This window comes from Oncorhynchus mykiss, chromosome 2, assembly GCF_013265735.2.
Source record: "Oncorhynchus mykiss isolate Arlee chromosome 2, USDA_OmykA_1.1, whole genome shotgun sequence".
In the NCBI taxonomy this organism is placed as follows: domain Eukaryota; kingdom Metazoa; phylum Chordata; class Actinopteri; order Salmoniformes; family Salmonidae; genus Oncorhynchus; species Oncorhynchus mykiss.
This window is the reverse complement of record NC_048566.1, coordinates 50,473,085-50,495,871: the sequence shown is the minus strand read 5'-3', so window position 1 is coordinate 50,495,871 and position 22,787 is coordinate 50,473,085. Positions and strand designations below refer to the sequence as shown.

At 38.7% G+C, this 22,787-nt stretch overlaps 1 protein-coding gene across 7 annotated transcripts in view; it reads left to right on the top strand.

The window, feature by feature from the left end:
* Positions 1-21,240, top strand: part of LOC110491068 (La ribonucleoprotein 1, translational regulator) — an 86,676-nt gene extending 65,436 nt beyond the window's left edge. For 6 of the 7 annotated variants that reach the window (XM_036950061.1, XM_036950051.1, XM_036950081.1 and 3 more), the window contains 9 exons: positions 1,135-1,533; positions 2,842-2,965; positions 3,251-3,456; positions 3,714-3,820; positions 4,257-4,414; positions 4,821-4,965; positions 6,461-6,570; positions 6,804-6,931; positions 18,737-21,240. In XM_036950061.1, the coding sequence (XP_036805956.1) occupies positions 1,135-1,533; positions 2,842-2,965; positions 3,251-3,456; positions 3,714-3,820; positions 4,257-4,414; positions 4,821-4,965; positions 6,461-6,570; positions 6,804-6,931; positions 18,737-18,937 (1,578 nt within the window). In that variant the 3' untranslated portion in view covers positions 18,938-21,240. The remainder of the gene's footprint in view (positions 1-1,134; positions 1,534-2,841; positions 2,966-3,250; positions 3,457-3,713; positions 3,821-4,256; positions 4,415-4,820; positions 4,966-6,460; positions 6,571-6,803; positions 6,932-18,736) is intronic. The other variant, XM_036950070.1, reaches the window with a different exon arrangement.
* Positions 21,241-22,787: the final 1,547 nt, after the last annotated feature.

The window sequence follows — 22,787 nt, the reverse complement described above, 5'->3', positions numbered from 1 at the left end:
GAAACTAACTCGCAGAAATTGTTAACAAGTTAGAAATGATTTATACACACTTTGCTGTAGGCTACTATTTACTAGTTAACAAAAAATTGTCATATAAAATATATTCACCCCACCCAGTATTGTAGTCAAAACTTACCAGAAAGCGTGTAGTCCTTGGTTCAGGCAGTGTAGTAGTGTCAGCTCAGTAGCATCTCAATAGTGTGCAAGATCTTGAGAATCAGTTGTACATTCCATTGAATCGGGGATAGTTTAACCAAAACAACTAAATGTAATGTTTTAACTGTAATATGTACGTTTTTTGATGACGTTATCAAATTCACATGGAAAGGTGTGTTATAGATCTGTCATTCTCATTGAAAACGAGTCTATGAAGCAGTTTTATGTGCGCTATTTCTATGCTTCCCGTTCTTAAGTTTTGTTTTTGTCTTTTTCTTTCGGTTTGTACACCAGCTTCAAAAAGCTGAAAATACAATATTTTTGGTTATGGAAAATATCTTTCACAGTAGTTTAGATGGTACTATGAGCCTCTACAATATAAAAATTGTAGTCTGAAATTTGGCTATCATAATTTTTGCGACCAGAAAATGGCAGAGCAATTTCTGAATAGTGCAGCTTTAAGTCCACAGCAATGCTTACACCACTTCAGGTGACCGCTTTTGAGGTCTGGGAAAAATCTAAGAAATGTTTATTTTTTGGTGTAGATACCCATTATTCAAGTGCTCACCAGCCAGGGATTTGTTTGATTAGGGTGTTTTTGTAGTTCACATGCGATTGCAGCGTTTGCTAAACAAATCGCCACTTGATTGATGCAAGTAATCATGATCTAATTCTGCCAGGTAGTAGGCATAGACCAAAGCGCTTGTTCAAAGTAGTGCACTACATAGGGAATAGGTTGCCAGTTGGGTTATGTTCAATATGTTACTGTTCATCACCAGTCCATTCCTCCTGCCTGTGGTGTTATCTATTCATCTGTTCACCAGCACCCTCTTCATGGTGTCCCTGCCTGTATACAGTATGACTGTCTGCCTGCTCCATACCTCTACATTGCCCTTTCTCTACTTCCTTGTCTCCCTCTCCACCTTGGCACCCATCCATCCATCCACGCCTCCTCCCATGGACGTTGACTGATGGTAGACCCCTTCGTTGCAGCAGAAGGAAGACGCTCTCTCCCCGGTGCCCAAGGCAGGCCTCAGCCTTGTCCCCTCCACCGCCTCAGCCAAGGATGAGCCCGAGGAGCTGGACTTCATGTTTGACGAGGAGATGGAGCAGATGGATGGCCGCAGGAACACATTTACCGACTGGTCCGATGAGGACTCGGACTGCGAGATCGCCGACAATGACGTCAACAAGATCCTCATTGTGACACAGACGCCGCCCTACCTGCGCAAGCACCCAGGGGGTGACCGCACGGGCCACCACACGTCGCGCTCCAAGCTGACCAATGAGCTGGTGAAGGTGATCAACGACGGCCTGTACTACTATGAAGCAGATCTGTGGGATGACAACTACGAACCCGAGTACGCCACCATCAAGGTCAGTCCCTTTCACTTTAACTCTGTAGTCAGGTAGCAAGCACTCTTATCTAGAATAGGTGCATTCATTTGAGGACTGTGAGGATGGATATCAGAATTTTCAATAGGTAGTAACTAACTATTTGGGGACAGCCTAAGTAATTCCAGATTCTCTAGTTAAATGAGGCATGTGCCTAGTTTCCACCAGGACCGGAAACCATTTAAACAAAATACACTCTTGTTGTGACAGTCACCATTCGGAGATAAAAAAACCCAAATAGACAACAATAATAAACCAATCGGTTATGAACAACCACATATCACTGATATAACTTAAGTGGGCTGTTTTTGTCCCTGCTCTCATTGTGGCAGGGCACTTTGTGCCATTCACGTGCCCCCCCCCCCCCCCCCCATCCAGTGGTGTGTTAATAAATAAACCCTACCTGGGCTGCCTTTGCCTGGCTAAGGGCTCTGTGGAGTGGGTTTCGGGGACAAATGGCTCTTCAGATGTCTTCACAGGTAACTTGGTCAGAGATGGCTGGCGCTTGAAAAGTACGTCTTGTTTCCTAGGTTGCATCCAAAATGGCATCCTATTTACCTCACTACCGGAAATGTATGGGCCCTGTTCAAAAGTAATACACTATATAGGCAATAGGGTGCCATTTGCGACAAAAGCTCAGTGTGTGTAGAAGTCAAGTTCTAGTTTAGTTCCTATAATTTTGTTGCTATTTTAATACCATAGCCTAGTAGTATTCTTGGTCACCATGCCATGTTGGTGCGTGTCTGACCGTTGCCAAACTTTGAAGAAGGTACATTATGCTCCACAGATCATTGTTGATTACAGCCTATTTCCTAATCCCCCCCATCTTTTGTTTGACTATTGAAGAAGAAAAAAACTGTTTTTGGACATGCAATGAGGTGGTGAAAATGATCACATGATCAAATGTTTTGCTTTTGAATGTTCATCACCTGGTCTGATTTGATATTGGGACGATTTATCGGACACAAATAAAGGCTAGTCCTGGATTAAGTAGATTTCTCTGGGTCTAAATGGAGTTAGAATTTCGGTTGTGGTCGGGTCCACTCAGGTCTATCAGCTGTAGTGACAATCAAACAGGACCCGGTCTTGAGGGACAAGTTAGAATTTCGGTTGGGTCTCGGGTATATCGGGTCAACCAGGACCCGTGAAGACCTTTTTACAAAGAAGCACTTTCAATGGAAAATCTCCATTGTACATGCTTTTTATTCTAGGACTAGATCTGCCTCCCTGAAACGACCCATTGAGTTCACCACCGCTGTTTCACTGAGCCTCCCTGTCATGTCTCTGCAGCAAGAGGTGGAGAACTTCAAAAAGGTTCACCTGATCAGCCGAGAGGAGTTTGACTGCCTGACCCCAGAACCCCCCGTCGACCCCAACCAGGAGGTGCCCCCTGGACCCCCAAAGCCCCAGCAGAGTGAGTACCACAGACACATGAACGGATGAGACGCAGACCTCTTACTAAGACGGGGGGTCACACAGCTATGGCTTAATCACATGCCGAACACAACCACTCTACTGAACCAACGTTGGGAAATAACACCAGATATAGAGAGCAGAATAATACAGTGGGAATGTTTCTATGGCTTTACAACACCGACAAGCTATAGGAATACCACCACGTAAGTCTTATTCATGTGCATATTGAAATGGAAGCTGTGATACAGAAATGACCCATATGAACACGTGACTCATCTCTCAGTTCCCGTAGACGCCTTGGCGAACAAACTGTTCGGTGCCCCTGAGCCTTCCACGATAGCACGCTCCCTCCCGACTACTGTACCTGACTCGCCCAACTACCGCAGTGCCCGGACACCCCGCACGCCTCGCACCCCGCACCGGAAGGACCTCGCCATGACGCCCCGTTTCTACCCTGTTGTGAAGGAGAGCCGGCCCGTCGACGCCAAGGTAACAATTTTGTGTCTGACATTTTGCTTAGTCTTACCCACATCCCGTAGATCTACCAGGGTTCAGTTGTCTATTGGTTATTGATTCTGACATCTGTGAGGCGGCACACTGCTCCTCTATTTATACATTTCATTTGTGAAGTGTCTTTCATTTACATCTGAAACCTCCGACTAGGGGTGGATTTGGGTCTGGGCATCTTGACTGCTGTGGGTACTGTTTGGTTAACTGTCCTCTCTCTAAACCCCCCCTGTCTTTAGACCCCCAGGAAAAGGAAGACCAGGCACAGCTCCAACCCCCCCATGGAGTGCCACGTTGGCTGGGTGATGGACTCGCGGGAGCACCGATCTCGCACCGCCTCCGTCAGGTGAGTCAAGTCCCCTCATCTCCTGTTGCTAACGTTTGCACTTGTTCATATTACTACAGAAGTATTTTTGTTAGGTCTTCTTTAGAACATTTCAATGCTATAAGAATGGTTGAGGTCGTACAGAATTGTTTATCATTTACACATTGGTACGTGTACTTATACCAGCGTTTCCCAAACTCGGTCCTGGAGACCCCAAGGGGTGCATGTTTTCTTCTTGCCCCCGCCCCCCCCCCAGCACTACACAGCTGACTCAAACAATCAGATCCCAATGATGAGTTGGTTATTTGAATCTGCTGGGGCAAAAAACTAAATGTGCACACCTTGGGGTCCCTAAGACAGAGTTTGGAATTGTTTACTGATACTCATTTCATACAGGTTTAATTTGTCGGTGGTGTTTGTATGTACTTTTAATCACTCCTCTTCCCTCTCTCTCCAGCTCCAACGCCAGCCCCTCAGAGGGTACACCTGCATTGGGGGGAATTGGCTGCACTCCCCAGTCGCTCCCCAATTTCCAGCACCCCTCCCACGAGCTGCTCAAGGAGAACGGCTTCACACAACACGTTTATCACAAGTACCGTCGACGCTGCCTAAACGGTACCCATAGCTACCCATATTCTTTCCCCAAACAAAGATCACACGCAGACACGATCACCCATTCACACGCAGACACGATCACCCATTCACACGCAGGCACGATCACCCATTCACACGCAGGCACGATCACCCATTCACACGCAGGCACGATCACCCATTCACACGCAGGCACGATCACTCATTCGGAGACTAGAAAGTAACGACACATTATACTTGTGTGTAAATAGCTAGGGACACTGCGCATAGAAACAATAGCTGTTGCTTGCTTTGTCACACAGGTTGCATCCCAAATGGTCAAATGGCCTACATAGTGCACTACTTTTGAAATTATAGGGAATAGGGTGGCATTTGGGACACAGATCCAGTGTCTGACTGATCTTTCACCCCTCCACCCCACTAATCACAGAACGCAAGCGGTTGGGCATCGGCCAATCCCAGGAGATGAACACGCTGTTCCGTTTCTGGTCGTTTTTCCTGAGGGATCACTTCAACAGGAAGATGTATGAGGAGTTCAGACAGCTGGTGGTGGAGGACGGCAAGGAGGGATACAGGTAATGCTTCATTTCATTCTTTGCTTAATACTTACCAATCTACCAATTATACACAGAACTTTGATTGTAAAGAGCCTAAAATTGCATGTTGGGCAAGGAGAGCGCAATGTGTGAAGGCTCTTGACCCATAAAATTATTTGGGCCTAAAATTGTGTTTGGGAAGGGGAGGCAACAGGGGCAGACACTTGTTCAAGCCCTGCTCTAACACACCTGACTCAATCAAGCACAGGGCATTTTCTGCCAATTATATCCTTGGGTGGTCCGCCTAAGCGTTTTTTTGGGGCCGTCTAAGTCTTAACAGTGTACACAATTATTTTTCAGAAAGAAAAAAAGTATATAAAGATATAAAGTATGTAGAAAAGATAATGGACCTACTGAACTACAATATGAAGGCAACATGTAAAGCGTTGGTCCCATGTTTCATGAGCTGAAATAAACAGATCCCAGAGCGTTGAGATTGCCTGCAATGACAACAAACTCAGTCCGATGATGCTGTGTCATAACGCACCAGACCATGACGGACCCTCACCCTCCAAATCGATCCCGCTCCAGAGTACAGTCCTCCTTTGACGATAAATGCGATTCCGACCATCACCTCCGGTGAGACAAAACTGTGACTAATCAGTGAAGAGCACTTTTTTCCAGTCCTGTCTGGTCCAGCGACTGTGGGTTTGTGCCCATAGGCAACATTGTTGCCGGTGATGTCTGGTGAGGACCTGCCTTAAAACAGGCTTACAAGCCCTCAGTCCAGCCTCTCTCAGCCTATTGCGGACAGTCTGAGCACTGATGGGGGGATTGTGTGTTCCTGGTGAAACTCGGGCAGTTGTTGCCATCCTGTACCTGTCCCACAGGTGTGATGTTTGGATGTACCGATCCTGTGCAGGTGTTGTTTCACGTGGTATACCACTGCGAAGACAATCAGCTGTCCGTCCTCTCTCCCTGTAGTGCTGTCTTAGGCGTCTCACAGTACGGACATTGCAATTTATTGACCTGGCCACATCTGCAGTCCTCATGCCTCCTTGCAGCATGCCTAAGGCACGTTCACGCAGATGAGCCGGGACTCTGGGCATCTTTCTTTTGGTGTTTCTCAGTCAGTAGAATGGCCTCTTTAGTGTCCTATGTTTTCATAACTGTGACCTTAATTGCCTACCGTCTGTAAGCTGTTAGTGTCTTAACAACCGTTCCACAGGTGCATATTCATTAATTGTTTATGGTTCATTGAACAACCATGGGAAACGGCATTCAAACCCTTTACAATGAAGATCTGTGAAGTTATTTGGATTTTTACAAAATGTCTTTGAAAGACAGGGTCCTGAAAATTGATGTTTCTTGTTTTGCATAGTTTATCATCTTTAAGAACTAACAATCACCCAAATAAAAGCTAGACAGGGTGGGTGAATAGAAAATTCCAGTACCACTACTAGTGTTAGTAAATTGGTGTTTGTTTAGTCGATCACCACACACAGCTGATTAATACCTGTTGTCTGTATTTCAGGTACGGTTTGGAGTGCCTGTTCAGGTACTACAGCTACGGACTGGAAAGGAAATTCAGGCCAAACATTTTCAAGGACTTCCAGGAGGAGACCATGAAAGATTACGAAGCTGGTGAGATGCATCACCTAGGGAACCTCAACACATTCACACAGCGTAATAACTCTCAATTTGGTTACTACTGTTCCTCCACAATGACTACATTCTGTGTACCAGATGGAACCATATTCCCCATATAGTGCACTACTTTTGACCAGAGCCTTATATAGGGAATAGGGTGCCATTTGGGACCTTGACTTAGACTTCTCCCTAACACCTGCCTTTATCTGTGTCCCCATCTCCCACAGGCCAGCTGTATGGACTTGAAAAGTTTTGGGCATTTCTTAAATACTCCAAAAACAAGAACATGGGGATCGACCCCAAGTTGCAGGAGTGCTTGAGCAAGTTTAAGCGTCTCGAGGATTTCAGAATCGATGTAAGTAGGGAAACCTGTCAAAGAAAGTGAAATGTTCTCTTCTACTTTTTACTACTAGGGACACCTGTCAAAGAAGGTTAAATGTACTCTTCTACTTTTTACTACTAGGGAAACCTGTCAGTTACATTTTGTCTTCTACTTTTTACTACTAGAGAAACCTGTCAGTTACATTTTGTTTTCTACTTTTTACTACTAGAGAAACCTGTCAGATACATTTTGTTTTCTACTTTTTACTACTAGAGAAACCTGTCAGTTACATTTTGTCTTCTACTTTTTACTACTAGAGAAACCTGTCAGTTACATTTTGTCTTCTACTTTTTACTACTAGAGAAACCTGTCAGTTACATTTTGTTTTCTACTTTTTACTACTAGAGAAACCTGTCAGTTACATTTTGTCTTCTACTTTTTACTACTAGAGAAACCTGTCAGTTACATTTTGTTTTCTACTTTTTACTACTAGAGAAACCTGTCAGTTACATTTTGTCTTCTACTTTTTACTACTAGAGAAACCTGTCAGTTACATTTTGTCTTCTACTTTTTACTACTAGTGAAACCTGTCAGTTACATTTTGTCTTCTACTTTTTACTACTAGAGAAACCTGTCAGTTACATTTTGTCTTCTACTTTTTACTACTAGAGAAACCTGTCAGTTACATTTTGTCTTCTACTTTTTACTACTAGTGAAACCTGTCAGTTACATTTTGTTTTCTACTTTTTACTACTAGAGAAACCTGTCAGTTACATTTTGTCTTCTACTTTTTACTACTAGAGAAACCTGTCAGTTACATTTTGTCTTCTACTTTTTACTACTAGTGAAACCTGTCAGTTACATTTTGTCTTCTACTTTTTACTACTAGAGAAACCTGTCAGTTACATTTTGTCTTCTACTTTTTACTACTAGTGAAACCTGTCAGTTACATTTTGTCTTCTACTCTTTATTACTAGTGAAACCTGTCAGTTACATTTTGTCTTCTACTCTTTATTACTAGTGAAACCTGTCAGTTACATTTTGTCTTCTACTCTTTATTACTAGTGAAACCTGTCAGTTACATTTTGTCTTCTACTCTTTATTACTAGTGAAACCTGTCAGTTACATTTAGTTTTCTACGTTTTACTACTAGGGAAACCTGTCAGTTACATTTTGTCTTCTACTTTTTACTACTAGTGAAACCTGTCAGTTACATTTTGTCTTCTACTCTTTATTACTAGTGAAACCTGTCAGTTACATTTTGTCTTCTACTTTTTACTACTAGAGAAACCTGTCAGTTACATTTTGTCTTCTACTTTTTACTACTAGAGAAACCTGTCAGTTACATTTTGTCTTCTACTTTTTACTACTAGAGAAACCTGTCAGTTACATTTTGTCTTCTACTTTTTACTACTAGTGAAACCTGTCAGTTACATTTTGTCTTCTACTTTTTACTACTAGAGAAACCTGTCAGTTACATTTTGTCTTCTACTTTTTACTACTAGTGAAACCTGTCAGTTACATTTTGTCTTCTACTCTTTATTACTAGTGAAACCTGTCAGTTACATTTTGTCTTCTACTCTTTATTACTAGTGAAACCTGTCAGTTACATTTTGTCTTCTACTCTTTATTACTAGTGAAACCTGTCAGTTACATTTTGTCTTCTACTCTTTATTACTAGTGAAACCTGTCAGTTACATTTAGTTTTCTACGTTTTACTACTAGGGAAACCTGTCAGTTACATTTTGTCTTCTACTTTTTACTACTAGTGAAACCTGTCAGTTACATTTTGTCTTCTACTCTTTATTACTAGTGAAACCTGTCAGTTACATTTTGTCTTCTACTTTTTACTACTAGAGAAACCTGTCAGTTACATTTTGTCTTCTACTTTTTACTACTAGTGAAACCTGTCAGTTACATTTTGTCTTCTACTTTTTACTACTAGTGAAACCTGTCAGTTACATTTTGTCTTCTACTCTTTATTACTAGTGAAACCTGTCAGTTACATTTTGTCTTTTACTCTTTATTACTAGTGAAACCTGTCAGTTACATTTTGTTTTCTACTTTTTACTACTAGTGAAACCTGTCAGTTACATTTTGTCTTCTACTCTTTATTACTAGTGAAACCTGTCAGTTACATTTAGTTTTCTACGTTTTACTACTAGGGAAACCTGTCAGTTACATTTTGTCTTCTACTTTTTACTACTAGTGAAACCTGTCAGTTACATTTTGTCTTCTACTCTTTATTACTAGTGAAACCTGTCAGTTACATTTTGTCTTCTACTTTTTACTACTAGAGAAACCTGTCAGTTACATTTTGTCTTCTACTTTTTACTACTAGTGAAACCTGTCAGTTACATTTTGTCTTCTACTTTTTACTACTAGTGAAACCTGTCAGTTACATTTTGTCTTTTACTCTTTATTACTAGTGAAACCTGTCAGTTACATTTTGTCTTCTACTCTTTATTACTAGTGAAACCTGTCAGTTACATTTTGTCTTCTACTTTTTACTACTAGTGAAACCTGTCAGATACATTTTGTCTTTTACTCTTTATTACTAGTGAAACCTGTCAGTTACATTTTGTTTTCTACTTTTTACTACTAGTGAAACCTGTCAGTTACATTTTCTCTTCTACTTTTTATTACTAGTGAAACCTGTCAGTTACATTTTGTTTTCTACATTTTACTACTAGAGAAACCTGTCAGTTACATTTTGTCTTCTACTCTTTATTACTAGTGAAACCTGTCAGTTACATTTTGTTTTCTACATTTTACTACTAGTGAAACCTGTCAGTTACATTTTGTCTTCTACTCTTTATTACTAGTGAAACCTGTCAGTTACATTTTGTCTTTTACTCTTTATTACTAGTGAAACCTGTCAGTTACATTTTGTTTTCTACTTTTTACTACTAGTGAAACCTGTCAGTTACATTTTCTCTTCTACTTTTTATTACTAGTGAAACCTGTCAGTTACATTTTGTTTTCTACTTTTTACTACTAGTGAAACCTGTCAGTTACATTTAGTTTTCTACTTTTTACTACTAGTGAAACCTGTCAGTTACATTTTGTTTTCTACTTTTTACTACTAGTGAAACCTGTCAGTTACATTTTCTCTTCTACTTTTTATTACTAGTGAAACCTGTCAGTTACATTTTGTTTTCTACATTTTACTACTAGGGAAACCTGTCAGTTACATTTTGTTTTCTACGATTTACTACTAGGGAAACCTGTCAGTTACATTTTGTCTTCTACTCTTTATTACTAGTGAAACCTGTCAGTTACATTTTGTTTTCTACTTTTTACTACTAGTGAAACCTGTCTGACAGTTACATTTTGTTTTCTACGTTTTACTACTAGTGAAACCTGTCAGTTACATTTTGTTTTCTACATTTTACTACTAGGGAAACCTGTCAGTTACATTTTGTTTTCTACATTTTACTACTAGGGAAACCTGTCAGTTACATTTTGTTTTCTACGTTTTACTACTAGGGAAACCTGTCAGTTACATTTTGTCTTCTACTCTTTACTACTAGTGAAACCTGTCAGTTACATTTTGTTTTCTACTTTTTACTACTAGAGAAACCTGTCAGTTACATTTTGTCTACTACTTTTTATTACTAGTGAAACCTGTCTGACAGTTACATTTTGTTTTCTACGTTTTACTACTAGGGAAACCTGTCTGACAGTTACATTTTGGCTTCTACATTTTACTACTAGGGAAACCTGTCAGTTACATTTTGTTTTCTACTTTTTACTACTAGAGAAACCTGTCAGTTACATTTTGTCTTCTACTTTTTACTACTAGAGAAACCTGTCAGTTACATTTTGTCTTCTACTTTTTACTACTAGAGAAACCTGTCAGTTACATTTTGTCTTCTACTTTTTACTACTAGTGAAACCTGTCAGTTACATTTTGTCTTCTACTCTTTATTACTAGTGAAACCTGTCAGTTACATTTTGTCTTCTACTCTTTATTACTAGTGAAACCTGTCAGTTACATTTTGTCTTCTACTCTTTATTACTAGTGAAACCTGTCAGTTACATTTTGTCTTCTACTCTTTATTACTAGTGAAACCTGTCAGTTACATTTAGTTTTCTACGTTTTACTACTAGGGAAACCTGTCAGTTACATTTTGTCTTCTACTTTTTACTACTAGTGAAACCTGTCAGTTACATTTTGTCTTCTACTCTTTATTACTAGTGAAACCTGTCAGTTACATTTTGTCTTCTACTTTTTACTACTAGAGAAACCTGTCAGTTACATTTTGTCTTCTACTTTTTACTACTAGAGAAACCTGTCAGTTACATTTTGTCTTCTACTTTTTACTACTAGAGAAACCTGTCAGTTACATTTTGTCTTCTACTTTTTACTACTAGTGAAACCTGTCAGTTACATTTTGTCTTCTACTTTTTACTACTAGAGAAACCTGTCAGTTACATTTTGTCTTCTACTTTTTACTACTAGTGAAACCTGTCAGTTACATTTTGTCTTCTACTCTTTATTACTAGTGAAACCTGTCAGTTACATTTTGTCTTCTACTCTTTATTACTAGTGAAACCTGTCAGTTACATTTTGTCTTCTACTCTTTATTACTAGTGAAACCTGTCAGTTACATTTTGTCTTCTACTCTTTATTACTAGTGAAACCTGTCAGTTACATTTAGTTTTCTACGTTTTACTACTAGGGAAACCTGTCAGTTACATTTTGTCTTCTACTTTTTACTACTAGTGAAACCTGTCAGTTACATTTTGTCTTCTACTCTTTATTACTAGTGAAACCTGTCAGTTACATTTTGTCTTCTACTTTTTACTACTAGAGAAACCTGTCAGTTACATTTTGTCTTCTACTTTTTACTACTAGTGAAACCTGTCAGTTACATTTTGTCTTCTACTTTTTACTACTAGTGAAACCTGTCAGTTACATTTTGTCTTCTACTCTTTATTACTAGTGAAACCTGTCAGTTACATTTTGTCTTTTACTCTTTATTACTAGTGAAACCTGTCAGTTACATTTTGTTTTCTACTTTTTACTACTAGTGAAACCTGTCAGTTACATTTTGTCTTCTACTCTTTATTACTAGTGAAACCTGTCAGTTACATTTAGTTTTCTACGTTTTACTACTAGGGAAACCTGTCAGTTACATTTTGTCTTCTACTTTTTACTACTAGTGAAACCTGTCAGTTACATTTTGTCTTCTACTCTTTATTACTAGTGAAACCTGTCAGTTACATTTTGTCTTCTACTTTTTACTACTAGAGAAACCTGTCAGTTACATTTTGTCTTCTACTTTTTACTACTAGTGAAACCTGTCAGTTACATTTTGTCTTCTACTTTTTACTACTAGTGAAACCTGTCAGTTACATTTTGTCTTTTACTCTTTATTACTAGTGAAACCTGTCAGTTACATTTTGTCTTCTACTCTTTATTACTAGTGAAACCTGTCAGTTACATTTTGTCTTCTACTTTTTACTACTAGTGAAACCTGTCAGTTACATTTTGTCTTCTACTTTTTACTACTAGTGAAACCTGTCAGATACATTTTGTCTTTTACTCTTTATTACTAGTGAAACCTGTCAGTTACATTTTGTTTTCTACTTTTTACTACTAGTGAAACCTGTCAGTTACATTTTCTCTTCTACTTTTTATTACTAGTGAAACCTGTCAGTTACATTTTGTTTTCTACATTTTACTACTAGAGAAACCTGTCAGTTACATTTTGTCTTCTACTCTTTATTACTAGTGAAACCTGTCAGTTACATTTTGTTTTCTACATTTTACTACTAGTGAAACCTGTCAGTTACATTTTGTCTTCTACTCTTTATTACTAGTGAAACCTGTCAGTTACATTTTGTCTTTTACTCTTTATTACTAGTGAAACCTGTCAGTTACATTTTGTTTTCTACTTTTTACTACTAGTGAAACCTGTCAGTTACATTTTCTCTTCTACTTTTTATTACTAGTGAAACCTGTCAGTTACATTTTGTTTTCTACTTTTTACTACTAGTGAAACCTGTCAGTTACATTTTCTCTTCTACTTTTTATTACTAGTGAAACCTGTCAGTTACATTTTGTCTTCTACTCTTTATTACTAGTGAAACCTGTCAGTTACATTTAGTTTTCTACGTTTTACTACTAGGGAAACCTGTCAGTTACATTTTGTCTTCTACTTTTTACTACTAGTGAAACCTGTCAGTTACATTTTGTCTTCTACTCTTTATTACTAGTGAAACCTGTCAGTTACATTTTGTCTTCTACTTTTTACTACTAGAGAAACCTGTCAGTTACATTTTGTCTTCTACTTTTTACTACTAGTGAAACCTGTCAGTTACATTTTGTCTTCTACTTTTTACTACTAGTGAAACCTGTCAGTTACATTTTGTCTTTTACTCTTTATTACTAGTGAAACCTGTCAGTTACATTTTGTCTTCTACTCTTTATTACTAGTGAAACCTGTCAGTTACATTTTGTCTTCTACTTTTTACTACTAGTGAAACCTGTCAGTTACATTTTGTCTTCTACTTTTTACTACTAGTGAAACCTGTCAGATACATTTTGTCTTTTACTCTTTATTACTAGTGAAACCTGTCAGTTACATTTTGTTTTCTACTTTTTACTACTAGTGAAACCTGTCAGTTACATTTTCTCTTCTACTTTTTATTACTAGTGAAACCTGTCAGTTACATTTTGTTTTCTACATTTTACTACTAGAGAAACCTGTCAGTTACATTTTGTCTTCTACTCTTTATTACTAGTGAAACCTGTCAGTTACATTTTGTTTTCTACATTTTACTACTAGTGAAACCTGTCAGTTACATTTTGTCTTCTACTCTTTATTACTAGTGAAACCTGTCAGTTACATTTTGTCTTTTACTCTTTATTACTAGTGAAACCTGTCAGTTACATTTTGTTTTCTACTTTTTACTACTAGTGAAACCTGTCAGTTACATTTTCTCTTCTACTTTTTATTACTAGTGAAACCTGTCAGTTACATTTTGTTTTCTACTTTTTACTACTAGTGAAACCTGTCAGTTACATTTAGTTTTCTACTTTTTACTACTAGTGAAACCTGTCAGTTACATTTTGTTTTCTACTTTTTACTACTAGTGAAACCTGTCAGTTACATTTTCTCTTCTACTTTTTATTACTAGTGAAACCTGTCAGTTACATTTTGTTTTCTACATTTTACTACTAGGGAAACCTGTCAGTTACATTTTGTTTTCTACGATTTACTACTAGGGAAACCTGTCAGTTACATTTTGTCTTCTACTCTTTATTACTAGTGAAACCTGTCAGTTACATTTTGTTTTCTACTTTTTACTACTAGTGAAACCTGTCTGACAGTTACATTTTGTTTTCTACGTTTTACTACTAGTGAAACCTGTCAGTTACATTTTGTTTTCTACATTTTACTACTAGGGAAACCTGTCAGTTACATTTTGTTTTCTACATTTTACTACTAGGGAAACCTGTCAGTTACATTTTGTTTTCTACGTTTTACTACTAGGGAAACCTGTCAGTTACATTTTGTCTTCTACTCTTTACTACTAGTGAAACCTGTCAGTTACATTTTGTTTTCTACTTTTTACTACTAGAGAAACCTGTCAGTTACATTTTGTCTACTACTTTTTATTACTAGTGAAACCTGTCTGACAGTTACATTTTGTTTTCTACGTTTTACTACTAGGGAAACCTGTCTGACAGTTACATTTTGGCTTCTACATTTTACTACTAGGGAAACCTGTCAGTTACATTTTGTTTTCTACATTTTACTACTAGGGAAACCTGTCAGTTACATTTTGTTTTCTACGTTTTACTACTAGGGAAACCTGTCAGTTACATTTTGTCTTCTACTCTTTACTACTAGTGAAACCTGTCAGTTACATTTTGTCTTCTACTCTTTACTACTAGAGAAACCTGTCAGTTACATTTTGTCTACTACTTTTTACTACTAGTGAAACCTGTCAGTTACATTTTGTCTTCTACTTTTTACTACTAGTGAAACCTGTCAGTTACATTTTGTCTTCTACTCTTTATTACTAGTGACACCTGTCAGTTACATTTTGTCTTTTACTCTTTATTACTAGTGAAACCTGTCAGTTACATTTTGTTTTCTACTTTTTACTACTAGTGAAACCTGTCAGTTACATTTTCTCTTCTACTTTTTATTACTAGTGAAACCTGTCAGTTACATTTTGTTTTCTACATTTTACTACTAGAGAAACCTGTCAGTTACATTTTGTCTTCTACTCTTTATTACTAGTGAAACCTGTCAGTTACATTTTGTTTTCTACATTTTACTACTAGAGAAACCTGTCAGTTACATTTTGTCTTCTACTCTTTATTACTAGTGAAACCTGTCAGTTACATTTTGTTTTCTACATTTTACTACTAGTGAAACCTGTCAGTTACATTTTGTCTTCTACTCTTTATTACTAGTGAAACCTGTCAGTTACATTTTGTCTTTTACTCTTTATTACTAGTGAAACCTGTCAGTTACATTTTGTTTTCTACTTTTTACTACTAGTGAAACCTGTCAGTTACATTTTGTTTTCTACTCTTTATTACTAGTGAAACCTGTCAGTTACATTTTGTTTTCTACTTTTTACTACTAGTGAAACCTGTCAGTTACATTTTCTCTTCTACTTTTTACTACTAGTGAAACCTGTCAGTTACATTTTGTTTTCTACTTTTTACTACTAGTGAAACCTGTCAGTTACATTTTGTTTTCTACTTTTTACTACTAGTGAAACCTGTCAGTTACATTTTCTCTTCTACTTTTTATTACTAGTGAAACCTGTCAGTTACATTTTGTTTTCTACATTTTACTACTAGGGAAACCTGTCAGTTACATTTTGTTTTCTACGTTTTACTACTAGGGAAACCTGTCAGTTACATTTTGTCTTCTACTCTTTATTACTAGTGAAACCTGTCAGTTACATTTTGTTTTCTACTTTTTACTACTAGTGAAACCTGTCTGACAGTTACATTTTGTTTTCTACGTTTTACTACTAGTGAAACCTGTCTGACAGTTACATTTTGGCTTCTACATTTTACTACTAGGGAAACCTGTCAGTTACATTTTGTTTTCTACATTTTACTACTAGGGAAACCTGTCAGTTACATTTTGTTTTCTACATTTTACTACTAGGGAAACCTGTCAGTTACATTTTGTTTTCTACGTTTTACTACTAGGGAAACCTGTCAGTTACATTTTGTTTTCTACGTTTTACTACTAGGGAAACCTGTCAGTTACATTTTGTTTTCTACATTTTACTACTAGGGAAACCTGTCAGTTACATTTTGTTTTCTACGTTTTACTACTAGGGAAACCTGTCAGTTACATTTTGTTTTCTACATTTTACTACTAGGGAAACCTGTCAGTTACATTTTGTTTTCTACGTTTTACTACTAGGGAAACCTGTCAGTTACATTTTGTCTTTTACTCTTTACTACTAGAGAAACCTGTCAGTTACATTTTGTCTTTTACTCTTTACTACTAGAGAAACCTGTCAGTTACATTTTGTCTTCTACTCTTTACTACTAGAGAAACCTGTCAGTTACATTTTGTCTACTACTTTTTGCTACTAGTGAAACCTGTTAAAGAAGGTTAAATGTTCTCTTCTACTTTTTACTACTAGAGAAACCTGTCAGTTACATTTTGTCTTCTACTTTTTACTACTAGTGAAACCTGTCAGTTACATTTTGTCTTCTACTTTTTACTACTAGTGAAACCTGTCAGTTACATTTTGTCTTTTACTCTTTATTACTAGTGAAACCTGTCAGTTACATTTTGTTTTCTACTTTTTACTACTAGTGAAACCTGTCAGTTACATTTTGTTTTCTACATTTTACTACTAGGGAAACCTGTCAGTTACATTTTGTCTTCTACTCTTTATTACTAGTGAAACCTGTCAGTTACATTTTGTTTTCTACTTTTTACTACTAGAGAAACCTGTCAGTTACATTTTGTTTTCTACATTTTACTACTAGAGAAACCTGTCAGTTACATTTTGTTTTCTACGTTTTACTACTAGGGAAACCTGTCAGACGGTTACATTTTGTCTTTTACTCTTTACTACTAGAGAAACCTGTCAGTTACATTTTGTCTACTACTTTTTGCTACTAGTGAAACCTGTTAAAGAAGGTTAAATGTTCTCTTCTACTTTTTACTACTAGTAAAACCTGTCAGTTACATTTAGTTTTCTACTTTTTACTACTAGGGAAACCTGTCAGTTACATTTTGTCTTCTACTCTTTACTACTAGTGAAACCTGTCAGTTACATTTTGTCTTCTACTTTTTACTACTAGTGAAACCTGTCAGTTACATTTTGTCTTCTACTTTTTACTACTAGTGAAACCTGTCAGTTACATTTTGTCTTCTACTTTTTACTACTAGTGAAACCTGTCAGTTACATTTTGTCTTCTACTCTTTACTACTAGTGAAACCTGTCAGTTACATTTTGTCTTCTACTTTTTACTACTAGTGAAACCTGTCAGTTACATTTTGTCTTCTACTTTTTACTACTAGTGAAACCTGTCAGTTACATTTTGTCTTCTACTTTTTACTACTAGTGAAACCTGTCAGTTACATTTTGTCTTCTACTTTTTACTACTAGTGAAACCTGTCAGTTACATTTTGTCTTCTACTCTTTACTACTAGTGAAACCTGTCAGTTACATTTTGTCTTCTACTCTTTACTACTAGTGAAACCTGTCAGTTACATTTTGTCTTTTACTCTTTACTACTAGGGAAACCTGTCAAAGTACACGTTTAGAGACCTTTACTACAACTTTTTCACTGCTGGCTACGTGAGTGCTATCATGCTTCCTCAAGTTTTTCTAGGGTCGAAGTACTGAGCAAGTGGGTTTGTTAACATTAAAATAATCCCTGTTGCATAGAGATGTTTAGAGTAGGGGTGTTCAACAAAATTGGGACCTTTAACATTTAGACTTTTTTGTTGACAACTAAAATCACAGTGCAGTTATTACAACTACCACTAACAGGTCCCAATCATCATCATAAAAGGGACATGTTAAATTAAACAAATACATAACTCAACGATGCTGCAAAGTTAGTAGGAGGAGATGGGCATCTTTAAAATGATTTGCCACGGATATAAACGCTCCGCACGTCATCCTCATTTTGCTGTGGCAACTGTGGGACCTCATATAGACAGGGGTGTGCCTTTCCAAATCATGTCCAATCGATTTGAATTTACCACAGGTGGCCTCCAATCAAGTTGTAGAACCATCTCACGGATTGTGAATGGAAACAGGGATTCACCTGAGCTCAACGCTTTTTTACTTGGAATAAAACATGTTTTCTTTGTTATTATGGGGTACTGTGTGTCGATTGAGGATTTTTATTTAATCCATTTTAGAATAATGCTGCAATGTAACAAAAGGGTCTGAATACTTTCCGAATGCGCTGTATCTACGTCAATTACCTCGTACACTTGCACATAGTCGGAACTGGTACCCCGTGTATAGCCATGGTATTATTATTTTTCTCTCCGTTGTTGGTAAGTAATTATTTCACTGATAGTCTGTTGTTTACGAAGCATGTGACAAATACATTTTGATTTGTATGTCATAGCTGATTTTACCGTAATTCTGTTGCCACACTGCATCTGCACAGTTCATCCAGTAAATGTGTTTCTGTGAAATGTTCTGGGTAAATTGTTCAATTGTGCATAGTTCATTGCTTTGTTAAACTTTGAAATCAAAGGTTTTTGTTTAGCATAGATTTGAAAGTTTGAAAATCTGACAACGTGGAATTGCCCTTTTTAGAATGTCCGTAGAGCCCCAGTCAATCCCACCATTGTCCTTCATTTACAGCCCCCGATGGAGGAGGGAGGTCGCAAGAGACACTCATCCAGCGGAGACTGTCGCCGCCGCCACCCCTCCCAGGGCTCCAGCCGCCCCCACAGCCAAACTGGCTTCGGCCCCGTTCGCCCAGGGCCCCACCAGGGAGGATGCCAAAATCAGCAGCCAGAGCCAGCGCCCCGCAGCCCAGACGGGGCGCTGCCACCAAAGTAACCCCAGACAACCCTCAGCCACTTGGATCAACTCAACGTCATTGAATATTTTCTGCGCCGCAAGAATGAGAGAATGACTTTCTGACGAACAGCTTGTGATTTGAATAAATCAAGGCTCTTCCATTTTGATTTATTTAGTTTTGAAACACCCAGCGTTTTGACTTATTAGAGACGAAACTGAATGACTATTGAAGGAGTGGATGAAGTATATTTTCTCGCGTGGTTACAATGTGGGGAATTGACATGGTTTCTGAGGACGTTTGATGGCAACTGCGAACCTTGTGATTCCTTTCTGTTGATGGACCCTCTTTCCACTTGACACCATCTAGTTGGTGGATTAGAAATGTATGCGTTGAAAAATACATATTTAACTTGTTTTGCGCGAGAGAGAAATAGAGGGAGAAAAAAATTGATGTCAAAACCAAACCAAATGATGAAAAAAAATGACTTGTACCAGTCCCTCAGTATGAACAAGATCATTGAAAGTTGCCTTATTTTTATGTTTTTCCTGCTTTACTTGTGCCCGGCACCGTAATGTCGATTGTACAGCATTGACAATTGCAAATATGCAACATTGGTCAGCACCTACAGTAGTGGCCACTCAGTGACTCCCTGCCTGCCAAACAGTTCTGAATGCAACCTGCTGAATGAACTGTCTTCCAAGTGTCATAAAGCCCACCCCTCAGTGTGTTTGCAAGTTGTGGTTCTTTGTGCTGAAACGCTTTGCTGGGGGGGCAGCCGCTCCTGACATCCCCCCCAAATCTATCCATCCATCAATCACCATTGAGGCTACAGGACTGGAATCACCAATCCGGATTACTTGGGGAAAAAAATAAAAAAACAAAGGTTTATCAGTAGATCTGGTGTTCTGCGATGGTTGCTTTGGGGAGATGTGCGGCGGGTTATGTTCTGCTTCCCAGGGCTAAACAAGGCAGGGTTTCAGTTTGCAGCTTAGCATGGCCTATAACATTGCATCCCACCAGTGCTTCCACACACACACCCCTCGTATGTTTTTTTCCAGAGGCTCTACTCTGTTCATCTGGAGGAGTACAACCAATGGACAGACGGTCTCCCTTCTGACCCCTGAACTCAACCCACCTGTTCTATTCCCATGAACATCTGACTACATACAGTCAGATAAACTATAATAATCTGGTGTGGATAACATCATCTTCATCCGACAGAGGACTGATGATATCAAATAGATGAGTGATTCATTTTTTCTTCACCAATGTGAATTGGACAGAAGATAACTTTCACCTCCAGGCGACTTGTTTTATTGTTTATAGAACAGTTTATATATTCGACTTGCATGTGTACATACTTCTTTTTCTTTTTTTAAATGGTCTGAAATGAGGCCTTTTTTTATTTGCTGTGTTTCTAGCTATGCTATGGGTATATGGTCCTCTTTAGTTCAATATCAATTGGCATAAATAACAGAACTGTTCCTTCTGCTGGAGGTTGAGAAGGGATTCATATTCACAGGTGGTTCCGCTGTGTCAAAATTTAAAACAAACATGAAGACATTGGCCATTATATTTTTATTAACTGTCATTGTTGAAAAAGTTGAGTTTTTACGAGAATTAACTTTCTTTTTAACTTTTTCCCCCCCTGTCTTGTGGGTTTAACTCAAGGGAACTGTGAGTCAATTGAGTGTGCTTGTATGATTGATTGAATCACTCAAGAAATTGTTTACTCGAGGAATAAAGACATGACTTTCCGAATGCACCCCCAGTGAATGTCCCCTCTCACTCCTCCTAGACCAGGATAGAGGGGACAGGTAAGACCTGTCCTTTGGGGTCCAGTCTAATCGTTAGCACAGTGCATCAGACCCTGTGGTTGGAACTGTTGGTGCTCCAATGAACTCAGCAGGACACCAGGCATGGCGCCCCCTAGTGTCAGGTGGACTGGCGAGAAAGAGGGGAAGGGAGGATGTAACCCACTTTGGGTTTGTCAATATTCAGAGGTTATGAATGGCTATGATGTCTGGGGACTGAAAAAAAAGGACAAAATTCCATGAAGCCAAATAAATGAAGATAGCTGTATATGAACCATAGATTTTTTTAATAGTTCATTACCATTACAATATCCTAGGCTTGTCATGAGGGGGACTAAAATAATAAAAACAAATGTAAAATACTTGAATGAGATCTTGTATTATAGCATTTAATATCCATAATATCTGCTTTGTAGGCTGTGATTTGCTATTGGTGTTATTTGTAGTAATTGTGCTGTTCCTTATATATCTAAAAAACAAACAACCAAAAAAAAACATTAAATGGACAAAAAAAACTTCAACACCAACTCTGTCATCGTCCTGTTATTTACTTGTCTGTTCCCTGTAGGGTATTCCAGAAAGCAGTTTCATTGAGTTAACAAGCTAATTTTGATCAACTGACACTGTTTTTCTGTCTTTTTTTTTTTTTTTTTTAAAGCTACATTTGTATATTGCTGGTTGTTGTCAACTCACTGGCTATGTTTGAGCAGTAATGCTAACAGCCGACTGCAGAAGAAAGTCTACGGGTGATTTCGGGGGAGGTGCATCTGCAACAGCTGAAAGTTGGACACTGTTGTGGTTTACCTATAGCAAGGCTCCAACCTCCATACCACACATTTACAAACGTACAGTTATGACTATAACTACTGTTCCCTGAAGGAGGGAAACTAGGTACAATACAGCTACGGGGAGCTTGCGAGCTAGCGCCCTCTACTGAAGAACATTAGAATCACGCCTGACAAGGCCAATGAAACCCGTGCCTAACTGTAAGCCCCACCGTCCACAGGCAATAAACCAGAGGCACGGATTCATTCTTTCAATTCAGTACCGCTCTTCACCAAGCCCAGAACTGGGCAGCACGTGGCCGAAAAGGTGTACCTTATTTCCCTTCTTCAGGGAATAGTAGTTATAGTTATAACTGTACGTTCCCTTTGTCAACTTTGTGCAACACAGCTATGGGGATAGCCCCAAGCCAACATCAAATGAAATGGCCCACGGCAGACCACCCAGAGTTCCAAGCCAACCTGTGGTATTTGGGTATTGCGCAACCCCTGGTCCATTCAATGTACATGCATAACACTCATACCAGACACAAGGCATGTAACCTCCGCTGTTCCTCAGAAGCAAACTGAGGAGGCGAAAAGGGTAGAGCTAGAGACCTGTAGGACATAGTCATGACTTAGTCTGCGTTAGGACACAACGTCGCCTTAGAGTCGCCACGGGTAACTTCCTACAAGAGGGGTGAACGGATAACGCGTGGAGATCTCCAACATGGCTCCCGGGTAGTGTGCACACTGCTCTACAGCAGTAGGGAGCGAGCTATGGATAAAAGGGGGCGAGATTGCAGCCCTCTCTGTCTGTATGCCGCCACTGTCCAGTTGTCGGTCCTCACCACCACACGCTGGCCTGACAACGGGAGTAAATGCATGAGTGCTATGTACCCAACCCCCAAATTGAGCTGCCCTCACAATGCATACACTACCCTCGGGGGGATCGTGATCTGTCGTGATCAACTTGCAGGATATAACTTGACACATGCTGCTGGTCCCTCCACCGAGCCAGAGCCCGTAGGCATGACAGGACCGGTTTAGGTGCCGCAATGCGTCCAAGCGAGTGTCTATCAACCGCCAAAGGTCGCAACAGCCCGAGGGGAACCATGGCGATCATAGAAGTCATCATCCCCAATAAGCGCGGGCATTGGCCAAAAAATGTGACACAGCCTAAATTTGGCCTGGGGTGCTTGTTTAGGGCACGCAGGATTAAAATGGGACGCAATGTCTCACCCCTTTTGCGAATCAGCCGTCCTGGGCCTCTGACATAGGAGCCACTTGGATTGCCTGCTTCTTAAGAAGGG